General features: G+C 47.4%; 1 protein-coding gene across 5 annotated transcripts in view; it reads left to right on the top strand.

Annotated features, from left to right (window-relative positions):
* LOC119977191 (coiled-coil domain-containing protein 138-like) overlaps positions 1–14116 on the top strand; it is a 187207-nt gene that overhangs the window by 133264 nt on the left and 39827 nt on the right. For all 5 annotated transcript variants that reach the window (XM_038817879.1, XM_038817877.1, XM_038817878.1 and 2 more), the window contains 3 exons: positions 1597–1674; positions 7275–7388; positions 13311–13472. In XM_038817879.1, coding sequence (XP_038673807.1) covers positions 1597–1674; positions 7275–7388; positions 13311–13472 — 354 coding nt within the window. The remainder of the gene's footprint in view (positions 1–1596; positions 1675–7274; positions 7389–13310; positions 13473–14116) is intronic.

Raw genomic sequence — 14116 nt, 5'->3', positions numbered from 1 at the left:
TCGGGATGACGCATTGGGTACTTAAGATAACAAGGAACACCAACAACATTCACAGCGGACTTGCAATATCAATATCACCACGTCATCAACAACAAAAAGAAAAAAAAAAAGCTCTGAACAAATTCATCAAGTTTGGACTCATAAATGTTTTTATTAAGATTGGACATATAAATACATTGGCTTTGTTAACTAAGGCAATAGCATCATCACTTGTATAGATACGCATATCATAAGTTACTGTTTTGTATAAAATTTCTTTAATGATGTACAGAAACTATGTAATGAGAAAAAGGGGGATGTGGTGATCGTAGATTGACCAGATAAAAAAAACAACAGAGCAAACACGAGCGGGAGAGCTATAAATACACTGGGACAGGATGTACAATTTTCTTTAACGATGTTCAGAAAATATGTTAAGAGAAAAAGGGGGATGTGGTGATCACAAGTTAACCAGATGCAACACAACTGAGCGACCACTAGAGGGAGCACGGGAGAGCCATATAAATAGATCAGGACAGGAAGTGAGGAGACACTCTTCACAGCAGGGGGGCTGGTAAGCAGGACACACAGCAAGCAAAGCTGGTAGTTAGCACTGGAAGGTAGTTCTAGGTCGAGCTCTGGAAACTGAACGAACTCACAATAAAGCATCTTCTCCACACTTGAGACTGCGAGCTTTATTAAGATACGAGGAACAACACATTATTTAAAAGTTCAATATGACTGTACATAATTCAGGGCTATGGTTCATTGTCATGACATAATTCAGCCTTTATTATGAAGAGCTACATCCAATTTAGTTCAAATGACTGCCATTTGACAGAAAATTTTGTTTTGATTAGGGGCTCATGATGAAAATCCTGAATCCATTCCAAACAACTGATTCCAAAAGATAATTCTGCTTGTTCCAAATCCTCAGAGTTTGCGTATACAGCTTCCAGATTGTATGGGACAGTGGTCTCCTTGTTTTTGTAATACATCTGCTCAACAATTGAACATAGTTGTTCCCAGACAAAAACTAGGAAGACTTCATGCATAGTTCTACTTAAAGAGACCAGAATCCACAAACACAAACAATACTTGTGATATCTTACAGAGATATGAGCAAGTTACATTTCTATATCTATTTTTAAAATAATTGAATTGTTGTAAATTGGTTTTGAGTCCATTTTGGAATGCACAGCGTTTCACATCAATGCAGCAGTTGTTAATTTGAATCACTGAAATAGGCAGAACTATAGATCAAGGAAAGAAGCCATTCTGGCTCTGCACAGGCAGTTAAAGTAGAATTTTCTTTCTTTGGCACTTGACACATTTGCTGATAACACATTGGAAAACAGCAGATCACAAGGTCATGATTTTTTACAATTAAAATTAAAAGGGAAGAACATCATAGGCTGATGGGCACCTTTTCCAAACCCCCCCCCCCCCCCCCCCCCCACCTTCCACCACCATTTATATACAGTACGTGCACATTTATCTATGTTTCAAAAAATAATGCAAACTAATATTATCTACCTCAAAACTGTAAATCACTTGTTCCAATGCAGTGATATTAGATTAGAATTAGATTTTAATACTGCTGGTGATATTTTGCAGATCAGTGATGTAAAGCAACAGAACAAGAAGTTGGAAATTCAGGCCAAAAAGACGCAGAATCGTTTAGAAAACCTACAAGTGAGTTTTAAATGACTGTAGAAAATGTTTCAAAATCTATGGAAGTTATAAAGCATTGAAGAGAATAGTTTATCCTCTTTCCCCACATCATCTCCTCTCCCCCTCCCTAACCCCACCCCAAGTTATGATCTAATTTTGTAATTGTCAAAGGAAATATGGTTATATGTTGTCTGTTCAGTTGTTTGATATCCTAGCATCTTGACATACCATGACCAGAAACTCAACTTGGCGCAGGTCTGAGGCTAGGAATTTTGCAGTGAGTAACTCGACCGCTCCAGTGGTGCCTTGCAATACACTGCTTGGAGGATCGCCCACTGTGTCCAGAGCAGAGCAGTGGGGCGACATGCTGGAGGTTGGGGATGAGGAATATGTGCCCACCTCTGAGGAGGACAAGGATGATGAGGAGGAGCTGGACCAGCAGGGTCTTGAAGGCGAGTCCAGGAGTGAACCGGAGGACCAGCTAGAGACTGCAGGTCAGGCAGCAGCGGCGAGTGTCAGCAAGCCCGGAGGGCCAGGGAGGCTCTCATGCTCACCAGCTTCACTTAGGACATGGCCTGGCCCGTCATCCCTACCCTCACCCTCCCAGAGTATGTGCAACATCACTCCAAGGTGCTGAAATTGTGTCGACAACATCAGCAGGTTACTGTCAAGGGCAGGGGGTGGTGATAACCCACAGAGAGCTGAGCACCGTTGCTCCTCAATCTATGCCATAGTCTGACCCCTGCCTTTCTGCTGAGTGCTCGATCATGCCCATCACCTGCACACAGTGAGCCAGGGGAGGGGGGGATGCCTGGAGAGATGGGCCAAGGGTTTTGAGGTCAACCCACATTGCAGAAGAAAGTGACAGTGACATCATACTAGTTGTGGTGATGGGTTTTTAATGTTTCACAGGTGTCCAACAATGCCTCACTCTCCTGATGCTGCTGACCCACTCTCCCCACCACCCACTCATCCCCTACCTTATTCCCACCCACGCAACCCTCTTTCCCCCATCCTCGGGTGCCCTCAGTGATCCTCAACGTGCTTCGCCTTCCTTGTTCTACTGCTATGTCAGGGTGTGTCCCCATGATGCATGTCGTAGGTGGAGTCAGCCAGCTGCTTATCAAATTCTGTGGCCTTCGATGCCCTTTGCGGGCATCCTCTGGGGCCGAAGGGCCTTGACGCACTTGTCGGAAGCACATGCACAGTCATGCCGCCCTGTCACATGCTGACTTTAAGACACATCCTCATCAGAGGGGTGGGACTCTGTTGAGCAGGGGGCACAATCCCCATTCCATGAGATGGATCCAGGTTGTCACACAACACCCCCTCTTCCTGGTCACCACCCTACCTACCCTCAATGTTAGCCTCGGTGCCACAAATCGCGGCGACATTCCCAGCGACATCACCTGCAAGTGTAGCCTCTGGGACTCCTCCAATCGGCTGTCGATCTGCTGGAGTATCGCTGACATCTCCATCTGAATGTCTAGGCCGCTCCCCAAAGCCTCTATCATCTCCAGGATAGCATGTTCCATAGGCTCAGCATCTGGGATCCAGCAGACCTCTGACTGCTGTCTCATCTGATGGTTCCTGCCTCCACCTGATGTACATGAGCAACTGTGTGGTGCTTGCCAGATTGTGCCCGAGAAGCCTGTCCACTAACATTGCCCACCGAGGTGTATGTATCTGTGCTGGTGGAGGGTGGGGATAACAGCTTTGATTGTGGCATCTTCAGAGCTCTTCTCAGAGGGGATCACTCCGGATAGGTCGGCGGTGTCGGCTGGTAGACCTGCAGGAGAATGGACATATGGGGCGGGATTCTCCCCTACCCGGGGTGACGGGGGGTCCCGGCGTAGGGGAGTGGCGCCAACCACTCCGGGGTCGGGCCTCCCCAAAGGCGGGGAATTCTCCTCTCCTTTGGGGGCTAGCCCCGCGCCGGAGCGGTTGGCACCAGAAGACTGGCGCAAAAAACCGGCACCAGCGGCCTTTCAGGCCTGCCACCCGGCAGTGGGGCTGGCCGAAAGGCTTTCACTGGTCGGCGCATGTGCCGACGGTGACGTCAGCGGCCAGCTGCCGCTGACGTCACCACCGGCGCATGCGCGATGTGGGTTTCTCTTCCACTTCCGCCATGGCGGAGGCCGTGGCGGCGGCGGAGGAGAAAGAGTGCACCCAGGGCACTGGCCCAGAGTCTGAGCGGGGGGCCCCGATCACGGGCCTGGCCACCGTGGGGGCACCCCCCGGGGTCCGATCGCCCCGCGCCCCGCCCCCCCCCCCCCCCCCAGGACCCCGGGGGCCCGGTCGCGGCGCCGATCCTGCCGCCACCAGAGGTGGTTCAAACCTAGGTGGCGGGAGAGGCCTCCCAGCGGCGGGACTTCGACCCATCCGGGCCGGAGAATCGCCGCAGGGGCCTCGCCGATCGGAGTGGCGTGATTCCCGCCCCCACCAATTCCCGGGTGGCGGAGAATCTCTGCCACGGCGGGGGCGGGATTTCCGGCGGCCCCAGGCGATTCTCCAACCCTGCTGGGGGTTGGAGAATTCCGCCCATGGTCTGTGTGAGGGGTGGGTTCATCTGTATGGTATTAACTTTAAAAAAAAAATATTTTATACAAAAAATACAAAAACATAAACAATCCAGGGAATACATTCCCCAACTCCCAGTTGATGGAGTGCCTCAAAACCCTCCACTGAATCCCTCAACTCAAATTTAATTTTCTCCAACTGGAGGAAGTCGTCCAGGGGCTGATAGACTGCACGCTTATTGCCTTGCGCTCACCGTGCCACCTGGGAGTGCCCTATGTTATTAGAAAGGGGTTCCACTCTCTCAACATACAGCTTGTGTGTGACTCACATGAAGATCACGCACGTTTGTGCACAGTTCCTAGGAAGTGTGCAAGATAGCTACATCCTGGGACAGTCAGACATCCCCAGCCTCTTGGCGGACCATCCCAGAATGGGCGGCTGGCCCTTAGGAGATAAAGGGTACCCGCTGAGGACCTGGCTAATGATGTCAGTACGGTGGCCGGAGAGCCATTACAAAGAGGCCCATGTGGCCACTCGGGCTGTCATAGAGCGACGCATTAGACTGCTCAAAATACGGTTCCGATGCCTCGACTTCTCCAGTGGTGCCCTGCAGTACACCATGCAGTGAGTCGCCCGCTTTGTGTTCATCTAGCTGTGTCCTTCACAATCTGGCACAGCAACGGGACAACATGCTTGAGGTTGACTATGAGGAACATGTGCCCACCTCCGAGGAGGAGGAGGAGGATGATCGAAAGGTGCTGGACCAGCAGGAGCTGGACCGGGAGGCCCTCGTATCCACCCACTTCACTTAGGATGTGGTCTGCTCTGTCTTCCGTACCTTCTCCACTACCCCCCCCCTCCCCATTTCCCACCCTCCCAGGGTATGTGTAATATCACTCTAGGGTCCAAGGACTGTGTTGCACTGTCAGCGGGTCACTATTGAGGGCAGTGGGGTGATGATAGCCTGCTGAGAGCTGAGAGCCAGTGGTCCTCAATCTATGCCATAGTCTGACCCTTGCCTGTCAGCTGAGTGCTCACTCGCACCCATATCTGCACACGATGTGGCCGGGGAGGGGGGAGAATGCCTGGAGAGATTGACCAAGGGTTCGGAGGTCGGCCTGCATTATGGACGAAGGTGACAGAGGCGTTATACTGGTTGTGGTGATGGATTTTTAATGTGTCACAGGTGTCAAACAACTCCCCACCAACCCCTACCAACACCTACCAACACCTACCTACCCACCCTACCTTCGGCCCCCTCCCCTAGTGTCCTCAGCGATCCTCAATGTGTTTAGCCTTCCTTGCTCTACCGATACTCCTAGGTGTGTCCCCAGAAAGCACATTGGAGGTGGAGATAGCCACCATGTCCTGTGGCCTTCGATGCCCCCGACAGGTGTCCTCTGAAGGTTCTGGGGCCGGAGGGCCCCGATACACTTGTCGACAGCACGTGCGCAGCTGTGCCACCCTGTCCCCTGTGCTGACTTTGAGACAGGGCCTCTTCAGGTGGTGGATCGTTGGAGAGTTGGTGGCTGGCCTTGTCAGGCAGTGGATCTTTGGGGACCTGGTGGCCATCATCCCCACTCCATGGGATGGGTCCAGGTTGGCACCCAGTGCCAACCCCTTCCGCTCGATGCCCGAGGGCCCTGGAGTTCATCTCGGGACAGAGGGGCAGATAGTTTGCATCATGGCTGGCCCCGCATCCTCTGGCTCTGCCAGTCCTGATTGCTCCCCAATGTCTGTACCTAGTTGTTGACGCTCTGGGCAATGCTCTTCAGTGATTGGGCCATTGTCTGCAGCGCCTCAGCAATGCTCACCTGCAAATGGGACAAGCTCCGCAGCGCATCGGCCATTCCCATCTGAGAGCGGGACATGTCCCGCAGCATCTCATCAAGGTCAGCCTGGGGCTGGGTAACATGCCCAGCGAGTCAGACATTCTGCCGAGGCCCTCCGTCATGGCCGACACTGACTGCATCACGCCTTGGATGCCTTCACTCATGCTGTCGACATCGTGCACCAGGCTCTCCACTGCAGTCGCTACCCTAGCAGTGTTGGCCTTGATGCCACGCATTGCTGGTGATATCTCCTACGCCTGTGGCCTCTGGGACTCATCCAATCGGTTATGGACCTGCTGGAGTGTCGCTGAAATCTCCCGGCACTCGGCCGGGAAGCTTGCGGCAGTTCCCGCTCGCTACCGCACTTAGAAATCTTTCCGGAGAATCGTGCCCTATGTTTTTGGAACTTGGGGAGATTCCCGCAAGGAAAGAGATGTACAGCACCTAAAGATGCCGACCAGGCCAGCTCCTCTGAGATGAAAAAGGGAAGCCCAATGTCTAGGCAACCACCCCCTCTTCTATTCACTGGCAGAGACCCTCCAACTCACTCACTGGCATCAGGTTGCTGGGACACAGCAAACCCCCCCCCCCCAAAAGTGACCGGCACCCTGCTATGGAGCTGCCAAATGCCCTCCCTCCTTTAAAGGCCCACCCCTCAATCCCCCCCTTTTCATGACTGAGCCACCTGTCAGGCCCTGCCCCTTTGTTGTGCCACTTGGCGGAGCCAGGGTGATGTCACAGCCCTGCCCTGTCACTGACCACCGGGGTGTTCCAATTGCCTTCATCTCTGTTGGCATCGTCATCATGCCTAGTCTCCGTTGATGCCATTCCTGCCAGCATCATGCTGCACCGATGGGGGCAGTGAATCCTGGGAGCCAGGAGACCTTGGCTAAAATGCGGAAATGCATATTTAAATAAGTTTAAATGTTCGTTTTCACATGAAGTCTGGTCATGAACCAGATTGCGTTCAGTGCTGCTAGTTGGGAGCATCAAGCTTCATTCATCACCCGTCGTGAACCCCATTTAGAGCCTCTCATACTCTTCTCTGGAAATAGCAAGAGGTGCACTTGGCTCAACTCAGCAGGAGAATTGTCCCTGTGATATTAAAAAAACTTATAAAAAAACTGAATTTGCAACATCTCTAAATAAATTCAACTTCTACTAAAGAATCTACACTTTTTCCATAATTTCCAGCAATTTCTATTATATCTCATTGCAAGTTGTCGTCACAATTTTGAAGAAAAACCTATAAATATTACTCCTTTGCAGCGGAAGAATGAGCTATGTGTGGTGCAGAAATTTCAAGACAATGTTCCCACTGGTGTGAAGGAGATCAGTTTGGAAAAACGGGAAAAGATTCAACCTGCTCGTAGGATCAGTCGAGTAAGATATTTTGTTCCATTAGTTGGCTTTAATTTGAAATATTGGGCTGTTGCTTTATAGAGTATTTGACTGAGTTTGAAATTCAGGCATGTTTTTGAATTTTACACCCTGTCCACCATTAACAATCCCCCATGCTTGCCTCCAATAATAAGAAATTTTGAGTGTTTGTCCAGCTAATTCAGCTACAGTATCTTGCTATGCATAATTCTCCTATTTGAGACGAAGTGTCATGGTGGGCAGCTCGATGACTCTTGTCCCACTGGCCAAATGGTGGGATCCCGCGCCAGATTCAGCACTCGAAACCTCAATAATTATGCACAGGCGAGTTTCCCTCCAAGTCTCCTGTTGAACCAGCAGCTGATTTGTCTGCCTGCCCTCAGCTGACAAGTTTGAAGATCCTAGCTCCATATTTAAACACCAGTCCAGCAGACTCCTATCACTCTCTCCAGCCCACATGTCCTCACAAAACCATGCAGGATATGAACAGCCCAGTGGGAAAAGGCAAGCAACCTCAAGAAGAAGTCTGTCCCTCCATTCAACTACCTTCCCCATGAGCCACAAACAGCAAGGGCCTCAACACTGATCCTTGCGGAACTCCACTGGACGCAGGCTTCCAGTTGGAAAAACACGCCTTGACCATCACTCTCTGCTTCCTGCCACTCCGCCAATTCTGAATCCAATTTGGCAAACTTTCTTGGATCCCATGGACTCTTACCTTTGCTATCAGCCTCCATGCTGAAGTGCAAGTAGACTACGTCAAATGCATTGCCCTCATCTACACACCTGGTCACCTCTTCAAAAATTCAATCACATTAGTCAGACATGACCAATAACAAAACCATGCTGACTGCTCTTGATTAATCCCTGTCTCCCAAGTGCAGATCAATTCTGTAACTCTGACTCACTTCCAATGGTTTCCCCACCACTGAGGTTAGACTGACTGGGCTGTAGTTTCCTGGTTCATCCCTTCCTCCCTTTTTGAATAATGGTACCACATTGACTGTCTTCCAGTCCTCCAACACCTCTACTGAAGAATTGCAAATTATTGCCAGCACTCCTGCTATTTCCTCCTTTGCCTCACTCAACAGCCTGGAATACATTTCATCTTGCCCTAGAGATTATCTGTGTTTAGGTCTGCCAGACCACTCAAAACCTCCTCTCTACCTATGTTAATTTATTACATTTTATCACAGTTCTTCTCCCTGATTTCTATACCTACACCGTCCCTCTCACTCGTAAACACCAGCACAAAGTATTCATTTAGAACCCTCCAGCTCCACACACAATTTACCACTGTGCTCCTTAATGGGCCACACACTTTCCTGAGTTATCCTTTTACTCTCAATGCAACTTGGAAAACAATTTAGGATTGCTCTTTATCTTTCCTGCCTGTATCCTTTCATGTCCTATTTTTGCTCTCCTAGTATCCCTTTTAAGTTCCCTCATGAACATTCTATACGCTCTAGGGCTTCTGCTATTTTGAACCCTTGATATCTGCCATAAGCTTCACTTTTTCTTTTCATCCAATGCTTTATATCCCTTGAATCCAGGGCTCACTGGATTTGGTTGCACCACCTTTTTCTTTATTGGAATACATTGGCCCTATACTCTCCCTATTTCTTTCTGGACTGCGTTCCACTGTTCTGTCAGATTTACCTAAAAGTGCCTGCTCCCAGTCCCCTCTGGCCTAATCATATCTAATCTTATTAAAATTGGCCTTCTCCCCAGTATAGAACTTTAATTTCAGGCCCATCCTTGTCCTTTTCCATGACAATCTTGAATCCAACGGAGTTATAAGCACTTTCTGCAAAATGCTCACCCACTGATACTTCAACCATTTGCCTGGCTTTGTTATCTTAAATTAAGTCCAGGACTGTGCCCTCTCTTGTAGGATCTTCGCCATACTTGCTTAAAAAGTTATCCTGGATGCATTTTAAGAATTCTGCTCCCTCTAAACCTTTTGCACTATGACTTGCCCAGTTAATGTTGGGGAAGTTGAAACACTCACATTCACTACCCTATTACTTTTCACGCTTCTCTGCAATTTTCCTGTGTAGCTACTCTTCTATTTCTCTCAGACTGTTAGGGGGCCTATAGAACACTCCTAGCAATGTGATTTCTGTTTTCTGCTTTTTAAGTTCTTCCCATAAGGCTTGATTTGAAGAACCTGAGTTGTCGTCCCTCGTTACTGCTGTAATTGATTCCCTGATCAAAATTGCAATACCCCCTCCTCTTTTACCTCCTTCCCTGTCTTGCCTGAAGATCTTATATCCTGGAATATTGAGTTGTCAATTCTGCCCCACTTTCAACCATGTCTCAGTGACTGCAAGGACACCATACCCCCATATTTTAATTTGTGCCCTCATATCATCTGCTTAGTTCGCTAGACTCCTTGCATCAAAATAAAAGTATCATCCGATCTTGCCAAACTCCCTGGTGACTTAGCTGGTCTCGAACTTCGATGCAATCCTGACTCACTTGCTGTCTCTTCTAATTTTGGCTCTGTATCTTTCCCTGCTGAACTTTCTCTCAGGATCCCACCTCCCTGCCAAGTTAGTTTGAACCCTCCCAAATAACACTAGTAAACCTCTCTGCAAGGACGCTGATTCCATTTCGGTTCAGGTGCAAACCATCTGCCTGTACAGGTCCCTACCATTCCCAAAAATGGTCCCAACATCTCCAAAATCTAAAGCCCTCCCACCTGCACCATCTCTCCAGCCACACATTTATCTGGACTCACCTCCTATTTCTGTATTCTATATTCAAATATCTTAATATCATAAGGCATACAATTCCCATTCTCTTGAAACCTGTTCACAGAATCACAGAAAAATACAGTGCAGAAAAGGCCATTCGGCCCGTTGAGTCTACACTGCCGCATGAAAGTTGCCTGATCTGCCAGTCCTAATCTCATTTGCCAGCACTTGGCCCATAGCCTCGAATGTTGTGACGTGCCAAGTACTCATCCAGGTACTTTTTAAAGGATATGAGGCAACCCGCCACTACCAGTCTCCCAGGCAGTGCATTCCAGACAGCTGCCATCCTCTGGGTAAAAAATCTTTTCCTTAAATCCCCCCTGAACCTCCCGCCCCTCACCTTAAACTTGTGTCCCCTCGTAACCAACCCTTCAACTAAGGGGAACAGCTGTTCCCTACCCACCCTGTCCATGCCCCTCATAATCTTGTACACTTTGATCAGGTCGCCCCTCAGTCTTCTCAGCTCCAGCGAAAACAACCCAAGCCTATCCAACCTCTCTTCTTAACAAAAATGTTCCATTCCAGGCAACATCCTAGTGAAGCATCTCTGCACCCGCTCCATGCAAAGACATCCTTCCTGCAATGTGGCGACCAGAATTGCACAGAGTACTCCAGCTGTGGCCTCAGCGATGTTCGATATAACTCCAGCATGACTTCTTTGTTTTGTAATCTTGCAAGTGTACCATATGCTTTTTTCACCACTCTATTAACCTGCCCTTCTGCCTTCAGAGAATTGCGTCTGGAGATTAGCAGTTGTCGGTGTTGAGCACTGAGGCTGTGGCAGCAATGCCATCATCATGGGGGATGTTGAGGCCGTACTCATGTGTGCGGAACTTGGCTACAAGTTTCTGCTCGGTGATTCTGCGTTGTCGCGCAGAAGGCCGCCTTGGAGAACGCTTAAAGATGCCTTTGTAGAACGGGATATGGCGCTCGACTCATCGATCGACAGTTCCAACGCGCCACAGCAAAAAACTGCACAGACCTCCTCAGAAGACAAACACGGGACACAACCAACAGAGTACCCTTCGTCGTCCAGTACTTTCCCGGAGCGGAGAAACTACGACATCATCTTCGCAGCCTTCAACACGTCATCAATGAAGATGAACATCTTGCCAAGGTCATCCCCACACCCCCACTACTTGCCTTCAAACAACCACGCAACCTCAAACAAACCATCATTTGCAGCAAACTACCCAGCCTTCAGAACAGTGACCAAGACACCACACAACCCTGCCATGGCAATCTCTGCAAGATGTGCCAGATCATCAACATGGATACCACCATTACACGTGAGAACACCACCCACCAGGACGCGCGACAACGCAGATTCGCCGAGCAGAAACTTATAGCCAAGTTCTGCACACATGAGTACGACCTCAACCGGGACCTGGGATTCGGGTCATTTCATTCATCCCCCACCATCTGGCCTGTGCTTGCGAAATCCTCCCAACTGTCCTGGCTTGAGACAATTCACACCTCTTTAACCTGGGGTTACCCCTCTCTCTGGATCTGTAAAGATTTAATCACCTGCTAATGCTTGCATTTTAAGCATTGTCCGGCATCTTTGAATTTGTCTATATCTATGTTTCTGGAACATACCTCTTCATTCACCTGAGGAAGGAGCAGTGCTCCGAAAGCTAGTGTTTGAAACAAACATGTTGGACTTTAACCTGGTGTTGTAAGACTTCTTACTGTGCTCACCCCAGTCCAACGCTGGCATCTCCACATCATGGTTCTCCAAGTGGAGATAGAGTCTCTCCTTCAGAATTTTCTCCATTAGTTTCCCCACCACTGACGTGAGGCTCACTGACCTGTGCCACATTCTCTCCGTGTCTGTGTGGGTCTCTCCCTACAATCCAAAGATGTGCAGGTAGGTGGATTGGCCATGCTAAATTGTCCCTTAATTGGAATTTTTTTTCTTTTTAAAACAGCCCTAGACTTTTTCTCCTTTTTTTTGATGTCTTCCCGCATCTTAAATTCCCTTTTCACTCCAAGCCCTGTAATACCAGTTCTAAAACTCCTTGCTATCTAACTTCTGTCCTGCCCACAGAACTATACGGCTTTAGTTATATGGCACTGTCATCAATTCACTCACGTCTCCTTCACCTCAGTGCATCTGTTATCCTCCTTTGCTGTCCATCTTTGATTAGTTCCACTCATAGTTATCTCAATGACCTGAGCATACCTTTAGTAATAGCTTCTCCTCCTCCTCCATGCAGTCACATCTGGGATAAATTCTTAGGTCACCCCATTTCCCCATCTCTTGGAAGTGTTATTCAAACATTTTGGGCTAGTTTCTAAAATAATTTGAAATTTGTAGGAAATTATTCATTGATCTCATTCTGTAAGCTCAAAATATTTATTAAAAAACATAAATTGTTCATCATTTTAGTGCCCTGCATTAAAATTTATTCTTCGCTTTTTTGTTTCAATGTAACCGAGAATCTCAAGTCGCTCCACATAATTCTGATTTCCCCTTTCTAACATCCAAACTGTAGTTTTGACCCAGTTCTTGTGCACATGAATCTATTGTACAAAACAGCCAATATGCTGTTGTTTTATGTTGACTAAATGAAATTTTCATGAGCAGCATTAGCAACAGACAAAATATTAAATAATATATTGAGCTAATGGTCAAGAAGGTGTTGCTTTGTTTTTGGGCCTGACATGCATGAGGATACTGAGATTTTTTACCCTTTGTTGACAATTGACTCATACAGTGGGTTTTCTCAATATATATTTGCAGTCAATATCACCCACTTTTAAGCGCAAAATTAAAACCGATATTGGAAACTTGCATATAAATTGTAACTTTATTTTATTTTTAATAGATTTAGAATACCCAATTATTTATTTTTCAAGTAATAAATTTGATAAAATAAATTTGAGTACCCAATTCTTTTTTTCCAGTTGAGGGGCAATTTAGTGCGGTTAATCCACCAACTCTGCACATCTTTGGCTTGTGGGGGTGAAACCCATGCAGACACGGGGAGAAAGTGCGAACTCCACACAGACAGTGACCCGGGGCCGGAATCGAACCTGGGTCCTCAGCGCCGTAGGCAGCAGTGCTAACCACTGGGCCACCGTGCTGCCCTTAAATTGTAACTTTATGACATGTTCTCTAATTCTATAACTGCCTGTTTGAGGTCTTCTATTTATCTTCCAGCCTCTTTTGAATAGCAATCTCTGTGAACTGTTTGGAGTTCTGCTGGACTGGATCTCTGATGGTTACCTTTATTATCTGACGTCAGAAGATGAAAATGATGTTCAAACGTCATTGGGTCCCAATTATTTACCTAGAAAATCTATTCAAGAGAAATGTGTAAAGGTATTTGGTTTTTTTTACTGCTTGGGTGTTTTTCTTGTGTGAAAGACTTTTCTTTGCTGTCTGAATGTTTTCTGTGCAATTGAATTAACTTGAAATTGTAATATAAACAGAAACTTCTGGAATTACTCGGCAGATCTCTGGAGAGAAAAGCAGCATTAATGTTTCATGTCTATGACCTTTTATCACAACTGTCAAAAGTTAGAGATGTAACTAGTTTTAAACACGTACAAAGGCAAGAGTTGGGAAGATTAAAACGGAGAAGGATGTGATAATATGGAAGGCAGGAGAGATTAAATGCCGGAAGAGATAATAGTGCACGATAAAAGGAAATGGTAATGGAACATTTAAAGGAACCAAAGATGGATTTAGAGGCGGTGCAAATGGAAATAGCGGAATGATCACCCATAGATACTGTTCAAAGAAAAATGTTAAATTGGGGTGCAGGCCATGATGTGAAACTTGAACTCAATGTTTAGTCCAGAAGACTATTAAGTTCCTAATCAAAAGATGAAGTGCAGTTCCTCAAGCTTACATTTAGCTGCATTGGATCAATATGGTAGACTAAGTGCAGCAAGGCCAGAGTGGAAGCCAACTAGAAAATGATTGATGGTGGTATACTTTGTAATAGATATTGGCAGTCTTTT

This window comes from Scyliorhinus canicula, chromosome 14 (genome assembly GCF_902713615.1).
Source record: "Scyliorhinus canicula chromosome 14, sScyCan1.1, whole genome shotgun sequence".
In the NCBI taxonomy this organism is placed as follows: Eukaryota; Metazoa; Chordata; class Chondrichthyes; order Carcharhiniformes; family Scyliorhinidae; genus Scyliorhinus; species Scyliorhinus canicula.
This window is presented reverse-complemented; position numbering and strand designations above follow the sequence as displayed.